Source organism: Eschrichtius robustus, chromosome 14 (genome assembly GCF_028021215.1).
Source record: "Eschrichtius robustus isolate mEscRob2 chromosome 14, mEscRob2.pri, whole genome shotgun sequence".
NCBI classification, from domain to species: Eukaryota; Metazoa; Chordata; class Mammalia; order Artiodactyla; family Eschrichtiidae; genus Eschrichtius; species Eschrichtius robustus.
In genome coordinates this window covers 30,697,495-30,721,344 of record NC_090837.1, presented here as the reverse complement: position 1 = coordinate 30,721,344, position 23,850 = coordinate 30,697,495, and the positions used below count along the sequence as shown (strand labels likewise).

At 47.8% G+C, this 23,850-nt stretch overlaps 1 protein-coding gene across 1 annotated transcript in view; it reads left to right on the top strand.

Moving 5' to 3' along the window:
- Positions 1 to 12,993: 12,993 nt before the first annotated feature.
- RAB31 (RAB31, member RAS oncogene family) overlaps positions 12,994 to 23,850 on the top strand; it is a 107,881-nt gene continuing 97,024 nt past the window's right edge. Inside the window, exon 1 of the mRNA XM_068562465.1 lies at positions 12,994 to 13,211. Within this exon, the coding sequence (XP_068418566.1) occupies positions 13,173 to 13,211 (39 nt within the window). The 5' untranslated portion in view covers positions 12,994 to 13,172. The remainder of the gene's footprint in view (positions 13,212 to 23,850) is intronic.

The window sequence follows — 23,850 nt, the reverse complement described above, 5'->3', positions numbered from 1 at the left end:
ATACATTGCTGGGAGACTAAGATAAAGGGTACCTTTGAGGTGGGGTCTTGGTGTTGGAGACTGGCCTTCAACTCCAGTGCATTTAGTCATGCTCTCGCCCTTACGCAGATAAATCCAAATCAACTTATTCATTTTTCTTTATGCATATGAGAAATAGATATCTTGTATTTTACCTGTATTTATATACTTGTATATACTTGTATTTTATATTATTTATAAATGTATACTGAATAGTTTTTCTACAGGCTCATTAAACTCCCTGAAACTCTTATTAATCCTTATTAACTGTTATTATTCCTGGAAGTATAGCACAGTACTTAAAAGCACACACTTTGGTATAGGAAAAAATGTGACTTTCAATCTGGTTCCATCACTGACCTCTGGTATTTTAGGTTGACCTCCCTCTTAGGCTTGGTTTCCCTAGGGAATTATCTCATATACAGTCTGATCTCCAACAGTCCTATGAGGTATTAATAACCATAATTTATGCAGACATCTGATGCATATGTCCTTGTTTATTATTTTTATTATTTATTTGTATGTTCATTCTGGCCAGGACCTTAATAATCCAGAGAAATGGATGCCTCAAATTCCTATAAGAAATCGACATTATGTATAAAGAACAAAGCAAAATGTGTTACTCAGCTCAGATTGTCATAACAAAATACCATAGATGGGGGGGGGCTTAAACAAGAGAAATTAATTTCCTCAAGTTCTGGAGGTTAGAAGTCAGATCAGGGTTCAGCCAATTCAATTTCTGGTGAGGGCTCTCTTCCTGGCTTGCAGACAGCCACCTTCTTGCCACATCCTCATGCAGCCTTTCCTCAGTATGTGTAGAGAGAGTAAGCAAAGCAATCTGGTGTCTCTTCTTATAAGGACACTAATCCTATCAGATCAGGACCCCACCCGTATGACTTGATTTAATCGTAATTACCTCCAGAAAAGCCCCATTTCCAAATAGTTACATTGGGGTTAGGGCTTCAACATATGAATTTTTTGGGAGGCGGGACACAATTTAGTCCATAGCATGAAACAAAACAAAATTAACCTAAACTTGAATATAGCTAGAAACAAATAAATCTAACTGTGCATTAAATAATTACATAAACACATAGAAAAAAATAATGAATTCAATTAGCTTTTGAACCAAGTACTCTGACTATATAGCCTTAGTAAATAGGAGGAAAAAAAGAACTGCAGAGAAATCGTCAATTTCTATAGTAGTTTTGTTGTTCAAGGGTATTGGTTTAGTGATATTGGAACTATTTTATGTATATTGAAGGATAGGTATGTTACGTGTTGTTGGGAACCAGGGGAAAGGGAAATACAAATAAGTCATGAGAAAGAAGAGCTGTAGTTGTATTAGCATCAACTCATGTTTGTTTGTTTAATCTAATCCATTGAAAGGACCTATATGCCCTTTCCAATATCACTTAAACACTCAGCGCCAAAATCTTGGTGTCTAAATACTATTCCCTATTAAAAGGAATCAGGGCTCCTTAGAGAAACAGCTGACAGCAAGTCTGAGACAGGAAGTAAAAGTGAATCTGAAACCTTTACTGGGTCAGATTACTTATTAAATACAAAGAGAAAAGATGCCTTACAATGGAGGAATCTGGACACCACCTGTGCTGAGTTAGCATCACTGGTAATGGGATAAACTTACATCTGTGCCCCCTGCTCAGATGCAATGGGAAGGATACAACATCACCTTTGTAGTTTTCTTGCCAAAATGTTTAACCTAAATCTAATTAGGAGGAAACAATTATTCATATCCAGATTGTGGAAGATATTCTACAGGACAAATAGGTCTTCAAAAATGTCAAAAATCTTGAAAGATTGAAGGAGACGGGAAACTGTGGATTGTATAATAGAAATCAATTAATATAAAATTAATTATCATGATTATTAATATAATTGTTCAGTCATGTTAAATATCTCAGGAATGATAATATTATTGTAATTTTATATAAGAATGTTTTGTTCTTGGGAGATACAGGCTGAAGTACTTAAGAGTGAAGTGTGATGATTAATTTCAAATGATTCAGCCAAAAAAAGATGTTTTATGTACATATTTATTTAAATATACATATATACTTATATTTAAACATATAAATTTCAGTACTTCCAGACTGAAGTTTGTTTATAAATATATAATTTACTTATAATATATATATATTTCAGTACATCCAGACTTGGATTTCATGGGCCAAAATAAATTTAAAAATAAAAATATACACATACATACAGAACAAAATAAAACAAAAAAATTGGGGAACTGATGTAAAGTTGCTAGCTCTGTATTTTGTCCAATAAAGACTGACATAAACAACTGAAAAAGTCATCTATTATTCCATCTGTTATCATACTATGTCATTAAAAATGTCATTTTAATGAAATAACGACCTCAAAGAAAAAGCAGTTTGTTATCTCAGGGTGAAAGTTTTTTAAACCAGCTGCTTTTGTCCGTGTGCACACACACGTTGTTCCTGTTCGCCATGGAAAAGCGAAGCCGGTAGGGACGGCCTGGTCCCCGGGCAGGTGGTGGGACCATGGGGCCCAAACACCTCCTGGCTGGGAATCACATGGCTGATGTCCCCGTTGGGCGGCTGTTTCCAGCCTCCGGGAGAGAGAAGAATAAGCGAAATCCGTCCTCCAGGACCTACTCCCCCGGCCAGCTCTGAGAGTAAATGTCTCCTTTTTGAGCTGAAACGGACTGCTCTGTGGCTCCCACTCTGTTACTTTGCCGTCTGAAGCACCTCGGAATTTAGCCAGTTCCATTTTTCCCCTTGGATATGGTAAGATATGAATCCAGAAAGAAGTAACCTGGGAACCGATCTTTCGCCCTCTTTTATGAATATGCCTGTGATAGCTGAAGGTTCTCATGTTTTCCTTAATTATCTCTAGCTCTAACACACCAGTCTTTTAAATATCCTTCTTAAGCTGTGGGCTGGTTATTTTATTTTTTTTCACTTTTAAGCTTCCTTCATGTAGCACTAAAAAGGTATTCACTCCATCTGTAATTTCTCAAAGTCTAGACTTTAAGAGCACTCGAGGTGTTTCTACAGCTCTAGTTAGTGTGTCTGTGTGTGTTGTGGGTGTGCATGCTTGTGCACACGTGTGTTAATAAAATCACAAGGCTGGGATGCAGGTTTGCTTTCCTTGAAAATGTTTTGCATCATGCATGTTGGAGACCTCATCCACTCAGCAGTGGGGTTTCCCTATTTTCGATCTTTCCCTCTTTCTCGTTCTTAGCTGAGCTCTCTAATCTCTGAGCCGTGGCTCTGAGATATTTACAACAGGCTCTGACATTCGGGAGGGGGGAGCAGCTTTGAAGTTGAATATGGCCCGACTATGGCTCCTGAACTATGCAGAAGTCAGGTTCTCCTAGGCAGTTCCAGACTGATGCTCCCAAACACCCCTCTGGCTGAGCCTCTCCTGACCCCACTATCTTTATAGGCCAGTGGTTCCCAGACAGAGCCGTAAAATGAGAACATCTTATATCTGATAATAGACTTGTAAACAACAAGGAAACCAAATAAAAACTTAAAAATCCAAACATCCCCAGTATTACTACTACCATTCATAAAAGAAAGGATATTTTGATACCCATGAAGTGGGAAAGTCATAATCTCAGGATAACTTGGGAGCTGTGCTTTCGGCTGTGAGTACGACGGAGGGTACAAGAAAGTGCCACAGCTGCCCTTGGGAGCTCGTGCCCAGAATCTCAGCCAGAGACAACCTTCAGGGTCTCCTTATCCAACCTCCTTCTCAGGGTTTAGATGAACTATATCACTCAGGTGACGTCCACTAACGGAGACACGGCTACAACACAGTGTAAAAAGTGAGAAATCCTCTCAAGGATGTAGGATGATGTCCATCGGGAGGTAAGAGGAGAGGGAAAGCAGGGCTCAGGGCGCAGCATACAAATGAGACTTTGAGGAGTGACGTGATTGAGACCAAACATTCTCAAATTTCAGTGTACATCAGCATCACCCACAGGGCTTGTCGAAAGACAGAACCTGGACTCTGATTCAGTGGTCTGGGGAAGGGCCCGAGAACTTGCGTTTAGGACAGTTTCCCAGGGGATGCTGCTGCTGCTTGTGTGGGGACCAGGGGTTTAGAGATGCAGAGACTGGGGCTTAGGCAAAGGTACAGAAGCAAGAAAGTAGAGTGGGTTGGTGCAGGTAAGACGGGCAGGCAGGATTCTGCAGAAGAGTGAACGCCATGCGAACGAGCTTGGACTTTATCAGGGTAGGCAATGGGGAACCATACAAGATTTCTGAGCCAAACAGTAGAATTTAAAACAGGATCACATAAACAGGAATGAAGTGCTGACACAGGCTAGAACATGGACAGACCTTGAAAACATGCTCAGTGAAAGAAACCAGTCACCAAAGACCACATATCCTATGATTCCATTTATGTGAAATACCCAGGTCAGCAAATCCATGGAGACAGAAAGCAAATTAGTGGGTACTAGGGGCTGGGGAGATGAGAGGGTGGGGAATGACTGCTTAATGGGATTGACGTTTCCTTTTTTAAAAAATTTTTTATTTTATTTATTTATTTAATTTATTTATTTTTGGCTGCGTTGGGTCTTCATTGCTGCGCGAGGCCTTTTCTTTAGTTGCGGCAAGCAGGGGCCACTCCTTGCTGTGGTGTGTGGGCCTCTCACTGCGGCGGCCTCTCCCATCGCAGAGCACAGGCTCCAGGCGCGTGGGCTTCAGTAGTTGTGAAACGTAGGCTCAGTAGTTGTGGCTCACAGGCTCTAGAGCACAGGCTCAGTAGTTGTGGCACATGGGCTTAGATGCTCCGCGGCACGTGGGATCTTCCCGGACAAGGGCTCGAACCCGTGTCCCCTGCACTGGCAGGCGGATTCTTAACCACTGCGCCACCAGAGAAGCCCTCCTTTTTAAAAAAAATTTTTATATTTTATGTTTTTAAACATCTTTATTGGAGTATATGAGGTTTCCTTTTGAAGTGATGAAATTGTTCTGGAACTAGATCCTGGTGAGAGTCACAACATAGTGAATGCATTAAATGTCACCAATGGTAAATTTTATGTTATGTGCATTTTTACCATGATTAAAAAAAAAACACCCAGCATCATATTTCTTACAAAATTAGGTTACATCACAATAAAATATTGATAATTCCAACAGATAAAAGATGCATATTTGTATATTTAGAGTGGTTATAACCATTTCAGGATACAACTTTATACAGAGAAAAAAGATCAGAAATAACTGACGTGAGTATGTGTATGTGTTTTGGATGATGAAAATAATGTGATTTCCCTCTTGTTAGAGTTTCTAGAAATTTTCAATAAATATCCAGATATTACTTATATAAATAAAACATATTTTAAAGGAAGAGAAAAAGGAGAGTACCAGCTCTAGTATAATTTTCACCAAGAATAACTGAGAGGGGTGGGTTTGAGCCTGAGCTTTGGGACAGATCTGGGTCTCAGACAGGAGAGACTCGAGAGGGCAAGGGCGTGAGGAAATGAGGCGTCCCAAGCGGAAGTGGTGACTGTCCACCTCCCGCCCGAGAGCACCACTCCACGGTTTCTCCAGAGACCTCCTCCACAGTATCCGGCCTTCCCTCTTGTACTTCTCTTTGGGTTTTTCCTTCATTGAGCTGCCAGCATGTCTCAGGATTTCATTCGTTCATCCATTCATTTTCTCAGCCAGCATTTATTGAGCATCTACTGTGTGCCGCCGTACTTCATCCATGGAGCCAAGGTGCAAGCACACAGCCGTGTTATTCCGGCCAGCTGGGGCTGGCTTAACACACCAGAATTTTATATTGTTTCTTTCTTTCATTTTTTAAACACAGCTGTTTTCTATTCCTGGTCTGGGCTGCAGCCCTCTCCCTCAATTCCCTTGGATGGTGAGGAAGTAATGCTTTTTTTGTTTCACTTCTCTGGATGGTGCACTTGAGTCAGGCTGGACACTGCTGCTGGACAGGTTCTGGACAGCCTGGTGGTGTCATCTGTGGAGTCTACCCAAGCGGTGCCTTCTCCTCCTGGGGTCCACACCCCATACGGAGCCTGGCTGTTTTACTCTGAATGACTCATCTCTGCTTCTGCGCCAGCCCTTTCTCTCCAGTTCTGACACTTCCTGGTCACTGGCTTCAATCTCATAGGCCACGTCTTTTCTGCTTTGGACCTGGATCTTTTATCTCCAATTTTTATTTTTCAATCATTATTGCCCTCTCCTCACAACACTGATGTGGCCCAAACCGACATGTATATTCATGAATTCTCACACTCTGGTCACAGCCTTAGAGGCTGGGGAAAGAGTCGATTTCTTCAAAGGGTCAAGGCCAGAGGTGAGTTCAGACTGTGGCCTCCTGATGCCAGGGCCTCCTTGCCAACCTTCTGCATCTCTAGCTCCTGGCCTCGTGTCTGGTGCACAGTGGGTGCCTGGTTAATATTTGGGGAAACAGAGTCAGGACCAGTATGTATGCCACTGGGTGGCAGATTCAGGGCAAAGAAAAAATCAGTTAAGTATTGTATTAGTTAGGATTCTTTAAAGAAATCGAATCAATAGGATGTATAAATATAGCAAGATGTACTTTAAGGAATCTGTAGGGTCAGCCAGCAGGCTGGAGACTGGGAGTGGAGTAACAGTTCAAGTCTGAAGGCTGTCTGCGGCAGAATTTCTTCTTCCTCCAGGAGATCAGTCTTTCTCTATTAAGTTCTTCAACTGACTGGATGAGTTCTACCCACACTATGGAGGGTTATCTGCTTTATTCAAAGCCTACTAATTTAAATGTTCATCTTATCTAAAAATACCTTCACAGAAACATCAAGAATAATTTTTAAAAATTTATTTTTTATTAAGGCAACATTGGTTTATAACATTATATGTTTCACGTGTACAACATTATATTTCTACTTCTGTATACAACTATAGCACGCTCATTACTAGAATGTTTGACCAAACATCTGGGTACCATGGCCTCACCAAGTTGATACACAAAATTAACCATTCCGAATATTATTGCTGAGTTTATTGTCTTCTCTTTAGGTAAGAGCTCCATGGCAGTAAGAATAATCTGGTGAATGGAAAATGTTGTGTTTCATAGACATGGTATCATTTTTACTCTTTGGGAGTGACTCCCCAGCCCTGCAGAGAATTCCAAGATGTTCCAGGTGCTGACCTGGTGCCCTCTGAGCTTCTAGTCAACAGGGGGAAGTGGTACCTCTACCAATGGCAGTGAGGGTGTGAACACACCAGCCGGCACTGACTCTCTCGTCTTTGCAGTTAACTCTTTGATTCTCTAAGTTCAGCCCTGATATTTTACTTCCCACTCTGCTCATCATTCTTACCCGCATATCCCTGCCAACGCCTCAAACTAAAACCAAGTACAGTTCAATGCATGGTGTGGTAGTTAAAGGGCTCACTGAATAACCCATCTGGGCTGGAATCCCGGCCGTGGCCATGTGGGCAGACCCTCAGAGAGACCATTTGCCTCGGTCACAAGGACAATAGCACCTTTTTCTAGGCAAGAGGAAGTGACACAATTGTTATGAGATGCTAGGCATGGTGGTACCCAGCTGGCAGTGAAAACTCAGTAAGTGTTTACTCTCATGGTTAAGAGTCATTCTTCCCTCCAGACTTTCAGGTTCAAAAGGGGAGAATGTCACCAGTGACCCTGACTTAACTTTCCAGGTCCTTTTCCTCCCCTCCTTATTCTCTATAGTAAATGTAGTATTTTTAGCGAAGAGCAGAGAACTTTCAGATTCTTTATCCTTCTCCCCCACCAGAACCTAAAAATACGCTTGATGAGAGTATAAATTTGCTCATGGAAAGTAAAAGAGAAATACTGCACCAGAGAAAAGACGTATGAAGGCACCCATGTGACAGAATGGCTGTGAAGATATATAAAGATATATAAACATATGTAAAGACACACACACATAAAGAAAGAATGTGTGACTGAAAAGGTCAAACCAGTGCAGCCCAGCAAGCTTGAACGGGCACTGCTCCTCCTGTCCCACTCACAGAAGCATGGGGGTCTAGGTTTTACGACTTTGCTAGTTTGATAAGTGGAAAATTGTTTCTTAATGCTTTAATCTGTATTTTTACTCACTTGTGAAATTGAATACTTTCTTCATATATTCATTTCCAACTTGTGAATTGCCTGATTGGGCCTGCTTATTTTTTTTTTAAAGACTTTTTTTTTTTAAGAGCAGTTTTTGGTTCATAGCAAAGTTGAGAGGAAGGTACAGAGATTTCCCATATACCCCCTACACTGACACATGCATAATTTCTCCCATTATAGAAATCCCTCACCAGAGGGTACAAGTGTTACAACTGATAACCTACATTGACACATGATAAGCATTCAAAATCCATAGTTTACATTAGGGTTCACTCTTTGTGTTGTATATTTTTCAGGTTTGGACAAATGTATGACATGTATCCATCATTATAGTTTCATACAGAGTATTTTCACTGCCCTAAAAATCCTCTGTGCTCTGCCTGTTCACCCCTTCCCCCTGACTCCCAGTGATCCTTTTACTGTCTCCATAGCTTTGCTTTTTCCAGAATGTCATAATCATACAGCATGTAGCCTTTTCAGATTGGCTTCTTTCACTTAGTAATATGCACTGAAGTTTCATCCATGTCTTTCATGGTTTAATTGCTCATTTCTGTTTAGTGTTGAATAATATTCCATTGTCTGGATAGACCACAGTTTATTTATCCATTTGCCTACTGAAGGACATCTGTTTGCTTCCACATTTTGGCAATTATGAATAAAGTTGCTATAAACAGCTGTGTACAGATTTTTGGTGTAGATATAAGTTTTCAACTCCTTTGGATAAATACCAAGGAGCGTGATTTTGGGTTGGATGCTAAGAGTATGCTTAGCTTTATAAGAAACTGTCAAACTGTCTTCCAAAGTGGCTGCAACATTTTGCATTCAGCAATGCAATGAGCATTTTTGTTGTTCCACATCCTTGTCAGCATTTGGTGTTGTCATTGTCCCAGATTTTGCTATTCTAATAGGTAGGTAGTAGTAGTACCACATAATCGAGCAATCACACTCCTTAGTACGGGTTATCACAAACTGGTGTGGCTTAACTGTTTAACATGCAGACCCAATTTTTGGGTCATGTTATACTCACAGAAACTTATTTACTACAAACGCCTCTCTAAATCTACATCATACACACGTCATGTAATACCTAAGTGACATATACCATTGCACACCATTAAATATACCCGAGTAAAGACACCAGTTTGCTTAATCATTCCCAAATGTTAAGAGATTTCAGTTGTTTTGCCCCTTTAATGCCACAATTAATGCAGCTGTACTCCTCCATCTCAGCAGAGATGACTTTTTATTTCTCAAATGTATCTCTTTCTTTGTGTGCATGTTTGTTTGTGCACGCACAGGCAGGCTTTCTATTTGCTCACTTTTCTGTGTGTGTTTCCATGTTATTGTCCAAAAGAGGATTTGCTGGATCAAAAAACATGATCAGTTTTATGGCTGTTATTGGCTAGATTTTAAAGAAAGAATAGGGTGGTTTTTCCAGTCCCTTGGTGGATTTTCACTAAACACTTGTTGGTGAATTACTTGTTTCTTTTAGAAGAAATCCCCACACAGAACCTTCTGAGATGAGGTCCAGGGTGAGTATTCCAGGTCAACCATCCCGTTATGTGGACGCCCCGGTCCTGGGGTCCCGTCATGAAGACGACTGTGGTCTCCCAGACCCATCAAACAGGAGTCTCGTTTGAATCGCATGAGAGGACAAAGACCCTGCTGGGACAAGTCCTAGGTAAAAAGATCATTTCTAATCACCTTTTTTTTCTTTTTTCTTCTTTTTTAAAAGAAAATTCTAGTCATTTTCACACCCTGGTGATACAGAGATGATCCTTGCTTCATCTATGGGCACCTCTCATACAGATAATTCCATTTGTGTATCAGTTTAGACCCTGACCTGTTGTAAAAGGGGTTTAATGGCTAATTATGTTTGTCAGCAGGAAAGTCCATTAACAATTCCTGGGAAATAAAAATAGAACCTGGGTGATAAAGTCTAACCTTGTTTCCTCTGCGCTCAGTCTAGTCGGCTGGCTCCCAGGGCACCGCGTGCAGGGGCCTTGTGTCCCGCTCTTCAGACCACGGTTCCTGGTGCAAAACGGCAGCGCCGACAGCTCAGCTCAGGGCGCTACACAGAAGGTCCGTCCCGGCGCACTCAGTTCAAGATGGCGGACGAGCCCTGTGCAGAGACGCTGCGCCTGGCGCCGAGATCAGGGGGCGTGAGCAGCAGCTGCGCCTGCGCTGCTGGCGAGAACCCCGCCCCCTCCCCACAAAAGCAGCCCCAATCATCGGGCCTGTTGGGAGAGCGTGCTCTGGAGCATGAGCTCTCATCTCCCTATTATTTGGTCAAAGAATAAAGCTTTCCTTTGCTTCTGAACTGAACTCAGCCTCATTCTATTGGAACGACGCTGGGCAGGACGCTTGTTGGGGATGGGAGGGCAGGTGAGTTGCTGAGTCAATGCTAGGAGAGCTGTGAGCAGAGCATTGGCGAGCTCAGAAGGAGACCTCACTGGTGAGGTGGAATCTGAGCAGGTTTCTGGAGGCTGATGGATTCCACCAGAGGGGCAGAGAAGAGGCTGGTTTGGGCCACGTTTTTGCAAGATGTGCTGAACACTTCGATTGCATCTTGTGGGTGCCGTTGAGGACTTCAAGGCAGCAGAAAAGCAGAAATCCGAGTTAGTACAATGACCTTTTGCTTTCCAAAGTCTCATAAGAAAACCTTGCATGTTCCATTTTTTAAAAATTTGATAAATCCTCAGTTATGTACCATTGGATTTTTATCCCTGCTTAAGTTATATCAGAACCTCTTCATATTTGCAGAGAATTCCAGAGGAGTCAGGCCAGGCGCGTCATACAGTAATCCTAGAGTATAATGACAGCATTCCTAGGAAACATTATACCTCTAACAAGCTGAGACCCACCCAGGACCTGACACTCCCCAAACACATCTTGGAGCAGCCACCGTCCCTCCTTCCCGGGAGAGCATAGTGCACAACCTTGGGGTGATCACGGGGACCAGGGTTTTCATGAGGCCAGTTTTTAAGTCCCCAAGGGTGACCTGGCTGATGAGGGGGTGGTGCAGTTGACAGACCAGGGTTGGCACTTTGTGCAGTGCTCGGCCTGGTCAGAATGAGACGCAAGTGAGGAGATTTTAAGGGGGTAGGTGTGGGCAGAATAAACAGAGGGGTGATTCTCAGGGGAGAAGGCCTGGATCAGCGACTGGGGAGAACCCAGAAACCACACAAGCATGGCAGACACCTAGGCTAGTGGAGAAGCGAGAGGAATGGGAAGAATCATGAGAAGAGCAAGGGAACCGATGAGAAATTCTGCCAGCCCACTTGTATGGGGATGGTGCTGCCTCAGTGACCCTATTGCAGTTTTAATGGAAAAGCCTCCCACCCTGGTTTGGCCGACTTTGGGGAAGTGAGAACTGGTTTGGCCGACTTTGGGGAAGTGAGAAGGCCAAAGGGAAGCACTTTGACGTGGAGATTTAAGTTGTTCTTTCTGCCGGGCACTCGAGGTGGCCTTGCCAGAGCTGCTTCACCACAACAGCTCTGCAGCTGTGTGGCAGCTGTTCTCTGCTCAGCGAATCTGAGGACAGTGAGGCCCTGTGACCAGAGTTGGGTGACTCTGGGCAGGCCTCTCTTCATTCTGTCCTTGCTTTAGATACTAAACCAAGGACAGGTACGATACAATGATCTTCACGCCGAACAGGACCTGTGTTTCATCCATGGCTACTTTTTGAACAGTTTAGTCCAGGTTTGTGTGAGTGAAAAATCCTCCACAGCCTGCCCAAGCCGGTGGAAGCCTCCACTGCCCTGGGGAATTCATGGCCAACTGTCAGGGGTTTTTTTTGGGGGGGAGGGCTATTTTGACTCCAGTCTCTCTCTCTCTCTCTGGAGGTCTTGATTCGGAAGTCCCTATTGTATGCGATCCTTGGGTGCTGGCTAGCTTCAACATGGCCTCAGTAGGAACAAAGCCAGATAATCAAGGTGGGTGGTCCACTGGGGGCCACAAATGTCATTGATCAAAATTGGCAACTCAGGACAGAGGCCTGAGAGTTTGGGTTAGAGGATGAAGTTTAAAGAAAAAAGTTCTTTCTGATCTGAAATGACGTGAATAACTGAGGTACCTGTGTCGGAAAGGCGGACATTTCTATGGCAGCAACACATGAGGTGGCCTGAGTGGGTGAGGTACGTGAGCCACTGTGGAGAGGGGAGGGCGGTTCCTCAAGCCAGAGCCTCTTGGTTTCCCGGTCACGGAAGGGTGCAGAAGGGCGGCCGAGCTCCCCGTTTGTAGCGTCGTTCTGAGGGCTGGGTGTCTGCCCCGGCAAGGGGTAGCGTTTCTGTGCTGAGCATGGCAGCTTCCTCTCTAGAAAGCGCTTCCCTTTTCGGACACGGACACCCTTGTTTTGGAGGGAGGAATAGACCGTAGCTTCTAGAACCAATTTCGATTACATACAGAAAAATGAGCTCGGCTGAGAGTGACAAGCTACGCGGGGGTAAACTGAAGCCCCCTCCCCATGATATTAGGAACTGCGGGAGAGGGTGGGCTGCACCCTCAGACCCTCCTGCCCGTCCGCCCAGCCTCTGTCAAGTGCCATTTATGACTTGGAAGTGCTCCCCGAAGATGGCCTGGGCTGGCATCACCCACTTTCCGGAGGGGGATGCAGTCTCCAGCCGTGGGCCCGGTTCCCCCCAAAGCCCCGGGCCGGACCGGTCCTCTCTCCACCCCGGGGGCCTTGCAGCCGGCAGCCCGTGGGTCGGGTGCGGGCGAGGGGGAGGGAGGCTCTGCAGAGCCGGGTCCAACCGCCGGCCGGCGGGTGGGAAGAGGCCCTGTGCCAGGACGCCGCAGGCCCGGGGGCGGGGGGCTGACGCCGTCGGGGGCGTTCCCAGAAGCCTGGCCGCCGAGGTTACCCCGCAGCCCCGGGAGGAGCCGGCGGCGGCCACGTGACTCTCCGCGGCGCAGCCAGCGGCCCAGAAATAGCAGCGGCTGCGGATCCGCCCGCGGGCTGAGCGAGGGGAAGGCGGGGACCGGAGGACGCCAGCTGGCGGGGCGCGGCGCAGCGCGGCTCCGGAGGATGCTGAGCCCCTGTCCGGCCCGGCCCCGAGCTCATGATGGCCATCCGGGAGCTCAAAGTCTGTCTCCTCGGGGTGAGTCCTGCGCCGCCATTCGCCGGGGACCCGGGTCCGCGCGCCCCTGGTCGGCGCGCCTCCCTCGTCCCCGCGCCCCCCTTGTCTCCAACTTCCCCTGCCCACCCCCCCGTCCGTGCTCCCCCCGTGTCCCCTGCACCCCCCTCTCCCGCGCCCCCGGGCCCGCTCCCCGCCAGGCCCTGCTGGGTCCGGGCCCGAACCTGGTCGGGAGCTTTCTCGACTCGTCCCTCCGCCGCCGCCCGCGTCCCCGGAGCCGCTCGGGCCGGGCCGGGCGCCCGGGACCCCTCCGCGGGGACAGGAGCCGCAGCCCCCACCTCTGAGGGCTTTCTCCTTCGCCTTTAATAATTTCCTTCCGGCGGAAACTTTAAGTTACTCAGCCAAGGCGCCGACTCCTTTTGCTTCCCGGGGCCAACTGGTTTATTTACTTGTTTAAAAAGAAAGCCCAACTCGGTGAGAAAATGCGCGAGGGGATGACCCGGCGGGAAAGTGAAGAGAGAACGGATGGTAGAAAACCGCGCTTAGAAAACTTTTCGTGCCGCGGATAAAGGCAGGATGAGAGAGTCCTCCCCTGTCCCCACTTCCCCTCCCGAAGTGGGTCCTTCTGAGCCCGAAGAAACTTGGAAGAAACCAGAAACAAAGACAGACACAAACACCCAAGTGAAAACAAAAACAAAAACAAAAAACACCCAAGTGGTGCAGACCTGTCAGATGGCACCGGGCAGCCCCCTGGGGACCGCCCAGGGAATTCAGGTGGTGTTAAGGGTCGCCTCTTCTTGGGTGCCCATATCAAATTCCATAATTACTTCTTTGGGAAGAGCTGGTTTGAAGCCCTGTTTTCAGCAGCTTTTGGTAGGGTTGCCTAGTGTTCTACCGATCTGGTCTCCCAAGAAAACCATTTCTGAAAAAAGCAGCAAAGGTTGAACTAACTGGTCTGTCAAGACTGATGTGCAGGAGTAGATAAAGAAGAAATGGTTCTGGGTTAGGACTGGGTTGTCCCAGACCAAGGGGCTGTCTGGACTCCCTCTAGGCTCTTCTGGAACCTGGGGCAGAACGATGCTCTTGGCTGTCTCCCCTCACTGTCCTTTGTTGGAACCCCCAGTTACACTAGGTCTTCGGGTTGGCCTCGAATTCCAGGGGATCAGGCAAAGGCCCCCCCGTTCCCTGTGACCCACCCCCTGCTTGCTCTGCCATGGCCTGGATTTGGATGGGATGCTGTTCTGGCCTTCCTCTGTTGACCTTTATCGGTGTTGCAGGGGTAGGTTGCACCGTCTGCCAGGCTCTCTAACATAAGCCAGACATAAATTCCAGGAATCGCATGTTTTCCTTGTGAGGAATCATTTCAGCCCCAAGGAAGCCCTTCAAAGACTCAGAAGGAAGGTCGGATCCCGAGGAATCAAGAGGCAGCTTTGACGTGTGTTGTGTGTGTCAGGATTGGCTTTGGGAATAAATGAAGTCGGAAGTGACTTGCCTGTCCCACCGCATGAATTATTTGCAATTTTGCTACTTAGGGGTGAGTCTGTTTCCTTCTACAAGGAACTGATCAGGTAGAAAGAGCCCTGTGCCCAGAGGCAGCAAGCCTGGGTTCTCATTCTCTGCCATTCATTGGCTGTGCTGTTTTGGACGAGTACCTTAGTTGCATGGTCTGTGAAATGGACATAATAGCATCTTCCCTTTTAAGGCAGAGGACTATAGCAGATGATCGCCTAAGATACATGGTACCATTTCCTGCTACCCTGTGATTCCAAGCCTGGGAGATGAGAAAGCTGGAGGAACTCCCTATACTTCTTTTTGTTTTATCTCTAAGAATGGAACGCACTCGTTCAGTGATTTCCTGGAGACAGTGACTCTCCTTGTTTGCTGGTCCTCTGCAGTGGCTCAGTTGGTAGGAGGTTGGGCTTGGAAGGGAAGAACGGTCCCAAAGCAGAGCAAGAAGATGTTTCTGAGCAGATGGAGAGCTTGAAGCTTCAATCCTGTCACACCGTATCCGTGGCCTTCTGTTTTTGAGAATGGCTCTAGGTTTTAGTCTTGCTTAGGTCAGAAGACATATTATATGAAATCTTTGAAAGGGCCAGTGATCTTATTATCACACTGAGTAATGTGTCTTAAGTTCCCCCCATTTGGCTGGTCCCGTCCTGGGCAAGATGTGTGTGACAGGGTATGTTCTTAGCTGCTCCTCCAAACAGGGCAATGCTCTGGGTGAGACAGCACTTGGGTGAGGCTACAGCCATTCTAACTGCTGGGTCTGCTCTCTTGATTTGGGAGAGAAGCCCGTGGATCAGCGGCTGGAAGAGGGAATCAGTGCCAAACCCACCGTCCTCTCAAAATTTTAAGAGGCGTCCCAGCTCCTTTGTTCTTTGTGTGGGAGGCCAGTCTTTTCTGGATGAAGTCTTGCATGCAGCCAGCCCTTAGCTTCCTGTTTTTAGCCATTGCCACACCTCCCTGAAATCTCAGTCTGACCCAGGCCCTAGCAGCCGTGCCCACTGTGGGCGTCACTTTCTGTTGGGCCCCATTGAAAAGGTGATGGGAATGAGGACCACGTAGCTGCAGCCTTGCTCGCTCACTGGAGAGGCTGAGGGGCTGGTCCTTTTGTGCCTGGTGATTGTCCCTGTTCCTCAGTGATTACTTGGGGATGTGCTTCCCATTTAAGGCACACGGTTGTGCTTGGCACGGGCGGAGCAGGCTTTCCTCCCTCTCAGCTGAAGCCTCCTGCTCCTCGAGGGGGTGGAGGTTCCCCACCGGAGGGTCATATGCAGAAGGTGGCAGTGGAGTGGGCCAGGTGGCATGTACCTGTGCCTTTCAGAACCCTGATGTTAAGCATGTCTGATCTTATTTCTTTTGTTGAGTGCTCCCAGATGGAACCACAGCCATCTGTGGAACATTCCCTGAATGCTTTGTGCTAGCGCAGGGTTTATTTAGCCTACCTGTTAGAGATTCTTGACTCTTGCTGTTTTCATGGGTGGACTTTGTCGTGTTTCTCCCAAGCCTTCGTGAGTGCCCTTTCCTGGGATAAGCCGGGCTGTCGTGGAAGTGAGCCGGGCAGGAGGGTGTTGACGGGGGTCTGCGTTGGACTCTTAGGACCCATGAGTCTCATTCTTGCCAATAAAGTGCCAATCATCCTGCTTTGTGAGTCTCAGCTAGTATTATGAAACATGTAGCTTAAAAACAACTCCATTAAAAACAGCAAAGTATGTTAAAAAAAAAAAAAAAAACTAACAAAAACAATATTGAGGCAGCAGCTGTTCCAACCCCAAAGGTGGAAAGCTTCCCAGTATGCATTTTTAAAAGACATCACCACGTGGCAGAAAGTGAGAGGAGGGGAAGGAGGTGGAGGGGGGTGGGGAGAGGAGGAGGGGGAGGGGGAGGGAGAGAAGGAGGAAAGGATATTTCTTTTCTTTTATTATTTCCTCTGGGTGTGTACACTTAAAAACTGCTTCCGAATGGAATCCCTGAGAGATTTATATTTGGACTTTGGTTGTCTTGACGACAGTTTAGAGATCTCTGCCACTTCCTCCACAGCTGAGTGGCATGGGTAAGAGGCCACCGTCAGGGCCTGGGTGAGGCCTCTCCTCAGGCCTCTATTCGAATCTGCTTAGCGCTTCACCACAGAGCAGTCCAGTCCTTGGGATTTGCTGTGACACGTGGGCAGTGGGGACTTCTAGCCTGTCCGGACCTTCACGACAAAGGACTGTGGGACCCCCGAGGATCCACGAGGCTGCTCACAGCCAGCAGATCAGCCCGAGCTGTGGACACCAGCACGGCCTGCTCTGAGTGAGGCTGAGCGCTCCTTACCGAAAGTATTCCGTAAGGTTATGTGAATCGTGGGGTCCTTGTGGAAGGAACAATGCATAGGATGGGGAGGCGCAGCCCAGGCAGCCATCAGCATTGCTGTCCAAGCCTGAGATTCTGTTAACATACTCATTTTTGGGAGGCTTCCCTGGTGGCGCAGTGGTTAAGAATCCACCTGCCAATGCAGGGGACACGGGTTCGAGCCCTGGCCCGGGAAGATCCCACATGTCGCGGAGCAACTAAGCCCGTGTGCCACAACTACTGAGCCTGCGCTCTAGAGCCTGTGAGCCACAACTACTGAGCCCACATGCCACAACTACTGAAGCCTGCGCACCTAGAGCCTGTGCTCCACAACAAGAGAAGCCACGGCAATGAGAAGCCTGCGCACCGCAATGAAGAGTAGCCCCCGCTCGCCGCAACTAGAGAAAGCCCGCGGGCAGCAACGAAGCCCCAATGCAGCCAAAAATAAATAAATAAAATTAAAAAAACCACACATACCCTTTTTCTTTTTCTTTCCCAGAAACTAGCATTTCTTTTTGCGGGGGGAGGGGAGTGGGGGGATGCAGAGAGGCTAGGAACTTACAGTAATTCGTTTCTTGCCTGATTCCTCTATTAAATTGAACCCCTGTGGAAAGTGTGGTTTAGTGTTGGTGACTCTGGGATGAGAATAAATATCCACGATAGAGTGGGACGTGTCCCAGCAGGGCCCAGCGGGTAGTGACACAGAGCACCCGAGCCGGGCTGCTGGGGTCCACCAGGCCCTCGTTCCTCTTCTGCTCAGCGTCAGTATGGCCGCATCTCACCCTGAGCCCAGCGTGTGCATCAGAGTCATCTGTGGAGCGTTTTCAAACTTCTCTGGTCCCTCCCCAGCCCTTGTCTGTAGCTCTCAGGCGTGCTGCCCCACCTCTACCGCCACCCAGTGTCCCTGTTTCAGTGAGTGTGTTGTATCCCCCAGATCTGCTCCAAGGCTCTGGCCGTTGGAAAACAGAAAACTTTACATTTTAAGGTGCCAGGACGTGAAAAGATTTTGAGGTCACGCATTAGAACAGGTCTTCAAATTCAGTTGTGTCCAACAGGTTAGACTAATTTCGGCGCTTCCATGTCTGTCCATATTACACCTTCATTTGTCTTAGTTTTTATAATTTGTCATATGTGTTGGAAATTGGAATAGACTTTCCTTCACTCAGTCGTTCACTGATTATCGAGCACTTCTTTCATGCTGGGAGCTTGGGCGGCTGCAGGTGGACAGGACAGCCACGATCCCTGTCTTCAAGGCGCTCTGCCTTTCCCACGACGTGGGCACAATGACACGTGAACTAAATGACATCACCAGTATCCCTGCGACAGCACTCACCACGGAGCCACGCGCAATAGAAGTAGCAGAGTAGGATGACGGTAAATATTGACTGTCGTCCATCTTATCAGGTGTGAGGACAGGTGAGGGACAAAAAGGTTTTGCTCAAGGTCTGTCTTGAGTACCTGCGGTGGATAAGGTGCTGTGTCAGCTCTACTGGAGGTGGAAAGTCAGGAGGGTGGGTTCTGGTCCCGCTTGTGGTGGAGAGGCTCCTGGTTGGGCAGGTAAGACAGGAGCCAGCATCCGTGGCCATGGTGACAAGAAGGATGCTGGAGGTGTCACATGGTGCCATGGGAGACATGCAGGTTATGTTAAGTGCGGTGGGGGGCTGGGAACTGAGCCATCTGGAAGGTCTCCTGGCGTGGGAAGGATTTGCACAGGGCTTCAAAGGACACGTAGGGCTTGGACAGGGAAGGAAAAGTGGGCATGGACCCCAGAGCAGGGGTCCAGAGCAGGCTCTGGATCTCGCGCTATTTTCTGGAAGGCTGAGGTGGTTGGAGGGTAGGGGGAGGTGAGGAGCACCGCCTCCCACTCCCAGGCTGACGGCTCTCCTGTTGACCCAGGAGCCTCCAGCAGGGGGTCTTTTAACTCCCCTTTCCCGTTTTATTTTGAAAAACATCAAACTTACAAAACAGTTGAAAGACCAGTAGAACGAATGTCTATAGCCTTCTCACCTGGAGTCAGAAGGGATGACTTTTTGTCACTCTTGCTTTCCTCTCTATAGTACACAGGTAATATTGGATTTTCCCCCTGAACCATCTGAAAGTGAGTTGCAGACATTATGACACTTCACCCCTACAGGCTTCAGCGTGTATCTTTTAGGGACAAGGACATTCTCCCTCCGCACAACTGTAACATCATCTCACCTCTGACATTGAACACAGCAATAGTGTCAGTCGTATAGTTCACATCCGGGATGCAGTCAGGGATCACGTGTTACATTTGCTTCTCACATCTGCTTCTTAACATCTCTCATCTAAAACTGTTCCTCTCTTTTTTTTTTTTTCCACCACGACATTTGTGTTTTTGAAGAATCCGGGCCAGTTGTCTTGTAGAAAGTCCTAGTATCTCGATTTGTCTGTTTCCTCATTGCTTCTTCTGGGTTAAGTGGTGGGAAGACAACCTAGGTGATGTTGAATGGTTGTATTTTTTTTCTGTGCTCATATGGAAATAACTCTTTCTCATTTACCTCTATGGCACTCATTCAAAAAATACTCCTGGCTTCTGTGAGCAACGGGCAGTGGTGTGTCTGAACAAAACTAAGGGCCTTGATCATGTGGGTCAGACGCTTTAGCAGGGACTGAAGGTGCAGAATCGAAATCCACTCGGGGTGAGTGAGATGCTGAGCTCACCCACCTCCTACCCATCTGCCCGCCCACCTCCCACCCCCGGGGCTCCCGCGACCCTTCCCGGACTCTGGGTCCTGACTTTCCACAGAGCACTGACCGCCTCCTGACAGACCACATGATTTATTTTCCCCACCTAATTGCTAAAGCTGCTGAGAGTTGCAGGTGTCCTGAGGAGTTTGTCAGCAGAAATAAAGAAAAGCGGGATTTAACATTGGCGTCCCGGAGCGAGCTTCTCCCTGCGGAACCTTCTGTTTCGAGGAGTCTTTTTCTGATCTATTTCCTTGCTCCTGATGCCCCAGCCCTGCTCTGAATTCTCTGGAGGTGATGACTGTGCCTTCCGCTCGCTCAGGATTTAGCCTGGGCTACTTTCAATTTCCCTAGGGGTGCCCAGATGACCCGGGTTATCAGAAAACTGGGGCCTGGAGAGAAGCGGAACCTAGAGGAGGTCACTTCCCTCCTATTTTCTCCCCTTTGAGCAAGACGCCGGGAAGTTGGATGCCTTTGTATCAACAGTATGCGTTTTTCTAGAAGAAACAGATACCTGAATTCTTCAGAATTACTTCCTTTCTGCCCTCGTGGAATCACTGTTCTAACTAGGACCTGCAAATAAAATGCATCGACCTAAAAAGTGCCTCTACCCCAGCCTGCCCTGGAAGGGGAGGAGGGAAAAGGGATGGAGGGAAGGAGAGGTTATGCGGGGGTGGGGTGGGGAGGAGAAGGCAAGGGAAGGGGAAAGAAGTCTGTGTGTGAGAGAGAGGGAGAATGACAGGCACAGACACACACACACACACACACAGACACACACACACACGGGGTATCACATAAAGCTTGCCCTCTGCTGGCAGGGGAAAAGAGCAAAGCCTCCCTCCCTCCCTCCCTTTATCAAACGATTGGCCAGGGCATTTACATTTGTAGCAAGCTTAATTAAGAAAGTCGTTTTATTTATTTATTTATTTATTTATTTATGGCTGTGTTGGGTCTTCGTTTCTGTGCGAGGGCTTTCTCTAGTTGCGGCAAGCGGGGGCCACTCTTCATCGCGGTGCGCGGGCCTCCCTCTATCGCGGCCTCTCTTGTTGCGGAGCACAGGCTCCAGACGCGCAGGCTCAGTAGTTGTGGCTCACGGGCCTAGTTGCTCCGCGGCATGTGGGATCTTCCCAGACCAGGGCTCGAACCCGTGTTCCCTGCATTGGCAAGCAGATTCTCAACCACTGCGCCACCAGGGAAGCCCAAGAAAGTCGTTTTTTAAAAAAGAAAAACATCTCATAGCATCAATAACACGTACTTCATAGACATCTTTCATTTTGGGAGCTAAGATATTTTCTAAACTTTTCATGACAAACTTCTGAAAAGCTATTTTTTTCATTATCCGTGCTCATCTTAATTAGATTTTGAACCTAATGATGAGGTGGGGGAAAGGATTAAGGAGTGAAATGATGAACGTCAATTTGGGTTTGAGATGGCAAAGGCCAGGGATACAGGATGGCGCCTTTAACCTTGTTTCTTTATAACGACACGTAACTGTACCAACTTGCTGATGTCCTGTTTCCTCGGGTGAGTTGGAAATCCTGCAGCTGTGAAGACAGCATCCTGCCTGCCCTCCTTCACCTCGCAGCTCACCTCCTCATGGTTCTTCTTCCTCTGTCTTTTGTTTTATGTTCAGCCGGCTCCTTTATTTTATGGTCAACATCCAGCCCACCGTCCTGCTCCAGAGTTTTCCTGCTGTCTCTGTTCTTTCAGCCCCACATTCTTCCATTGTTTTGTTTCCTTTTTCTCTCCCCTTCTCGTCAATGAATCATCAGTCTGTCCTTTAAAGAGACACCCGGGGCTTGGCTCTTAGAGGAAAATGTTTCTGACTCTGCTTTCCATCCCTCCCTTCCCCACTGAGTGGGGAGTGTGCTGAGCCCCAGTGCTTGACCTTTCCTCCTGCTGCCAGTGGAGACCAGAAACCCGGCCAGACTTACCCTGTGGGGAGTAACGAAGGCATTTCATGAATCTTCTTGTTTTAGTTTAAAATAAAACAGCAAAAAGGCATCTGTGTAAAGTAAATGAGGATTTCACTAATGGGTCGTGTGCTGTGGGGATGAAGAGAGACCCTTACCAGGTGTGTGCGTGGCTGCCGTGTGGGCAGGTGTAATGACTTCCCGTGGGGGTGTGGGGTCTGTCCTTGGGTTTCCAGCCCAGCCGGGCCCTTGGGCTGATAGGGCAGGAAGGGGGAGGTGAAGTAACAGCACCAGGAGACCCCTGGGATGTCACATGATGCTCAATTGCCAGGTAAGGGGGTGGAGTTTGGGCATGGCTGGTTGTGGGGGGGGGGGCCTGTAGGTGTCTGAGGATGAGGCTGGGCGCAGAGGAGGGACCGGGAGTGGCCCTGTTTACACCATCCAGAGACAGGAAAAGGTTCCGAAAGGGCTTGATTGCATGTCCAAGTGGTTATGTGGGTGCGCCGGGGCCTGATTTGTGCTCATAAATAACTTACTCTTTCTCGTTTGCTTCTGTGCATTGGTTTATTTAGTGAGCCTGCATTACTAGTGTAATTAACTTAAAACCTATAAAAATTTACTGCAGGACCCAAGGAGATGTTTGCTGGGTAGAGGTTGTTTGGTTGTTGCTGGAAATAATGGGTACACCGATAATAAAATTGGAAGGTAATTTGGACACAACATTGTAAAATCAACTATACTTCAGTTAAAAAACAAAAGAAAAAGAAAGTAAATTTGGGTTGTTATTCAGGCTCCTGTTCCATCACCGTGGCAGGGGCGGGGGGGTGGGCAGGGGCATTCCGGGCGTGGTCAGTGGCCCCCCACAGTGGTCCGTCCTTCGTCCTTTGGCTTCCCCACCGGTCCCTGATCTAGGGTTTCTCCACATGGGTCTGGGAGAGGCGTGGGCCTGCCGATCTGTCCTGTGGGATCTGCAGGTTGTCTGTGCCTGTTCATTTCTATGCTGCTCTTTGAAAGGTAAATAAAATTACATCTGGATCTTCCAGGTGATCCTCCTGTAACAAAACTGTGGCAACTTTAATGTCCATTAAAACTGGCCAAGGAGAAGAGAACCCAGGCAGAGTCAGCACAGATATCGCGTTGGGGCCGCGTGATGACCGAGCGGTTCCGGAGCAGGTGCCTCAGGTATTGATGGACCTGCTCCGGGGTTGGGCACAGCAGGCAGCAGAGTGGACCCACCGTCCCTGACCTCGTGGAGCCTACATCCTAGGAGTGACCTTGAATGAGGGCTCTGGGTCCCTGGTGTGACAGATGGTGATAGGCGCCCTGCAGAGAAAGCCAGGATGGGCCAGGTGGGCTGGCTGGGAAGGTGCAGCTCCAAGTAGGGGCTTGAGAAAGTCCTCGCCAAGACAGCCTTTAAGAAAACATGGAGACCATATTCTTGAGCCGGCTGGGCCCTCCTGGCAGAGGGGACCCCACGCTGGGGTGGGAGCAGCAGGCTGGCCAGTGTGGCTTTAACAGTGACCAGTGGGGTTGGGGGCCTGTTAATTGGGGTCTCGCGGGCCGGTGTGGGAACTGTGGCGTCTCCTGGGAATCCAGTGGGGGCCATGGAAGGTTTTTGTGCAGTGACAGTGATCTGGCTCGTCCATCATGGTGGTCACCCGAGCGGCCACATGGAGGGTGGACCACTGGAGGATGCATGCAGGGGAGCCCGTGGCAGGCTGTGACCTTGGTCGTGAGCAGGGTCCCGATCGGGCTGTTTGGAAGGAAGAACTGACAAACTTTGCTGACAGATGGTGTGTGGAATGCAAGGGAAGTAACCCGTCCCGGGCACAGGGTGACAGAGCACACTGACCTTGGGACTGACCACAGCCCTGCACTGTTTTTCTTCAGGGAGCAACACCATCTGTCGTATTAGGTTAATGTTCATTTGAGTGGCACCGGTTTGATAGTTCAGTTTGTATTTAATTAATGCATTTATCTTTATTTTATAGCTCTAGAATAACAAAAACAGTTCGTGTGTACTTTTACTATTTGTGTACAGTATATTTACACAACAAGTAATATCTGTGTTGGGTCCCTGGGGTTGCTTTTCTCTTTAAAAGAGCTTATGGAACCTTAACAGGGGCCCCGAGAATATTTTGTAAAGAAAGACGTCTGTTTAAAAGGATGAGTTTTATTCTTTCTAGACCTCCACCTCAGGTTAGGCTAAT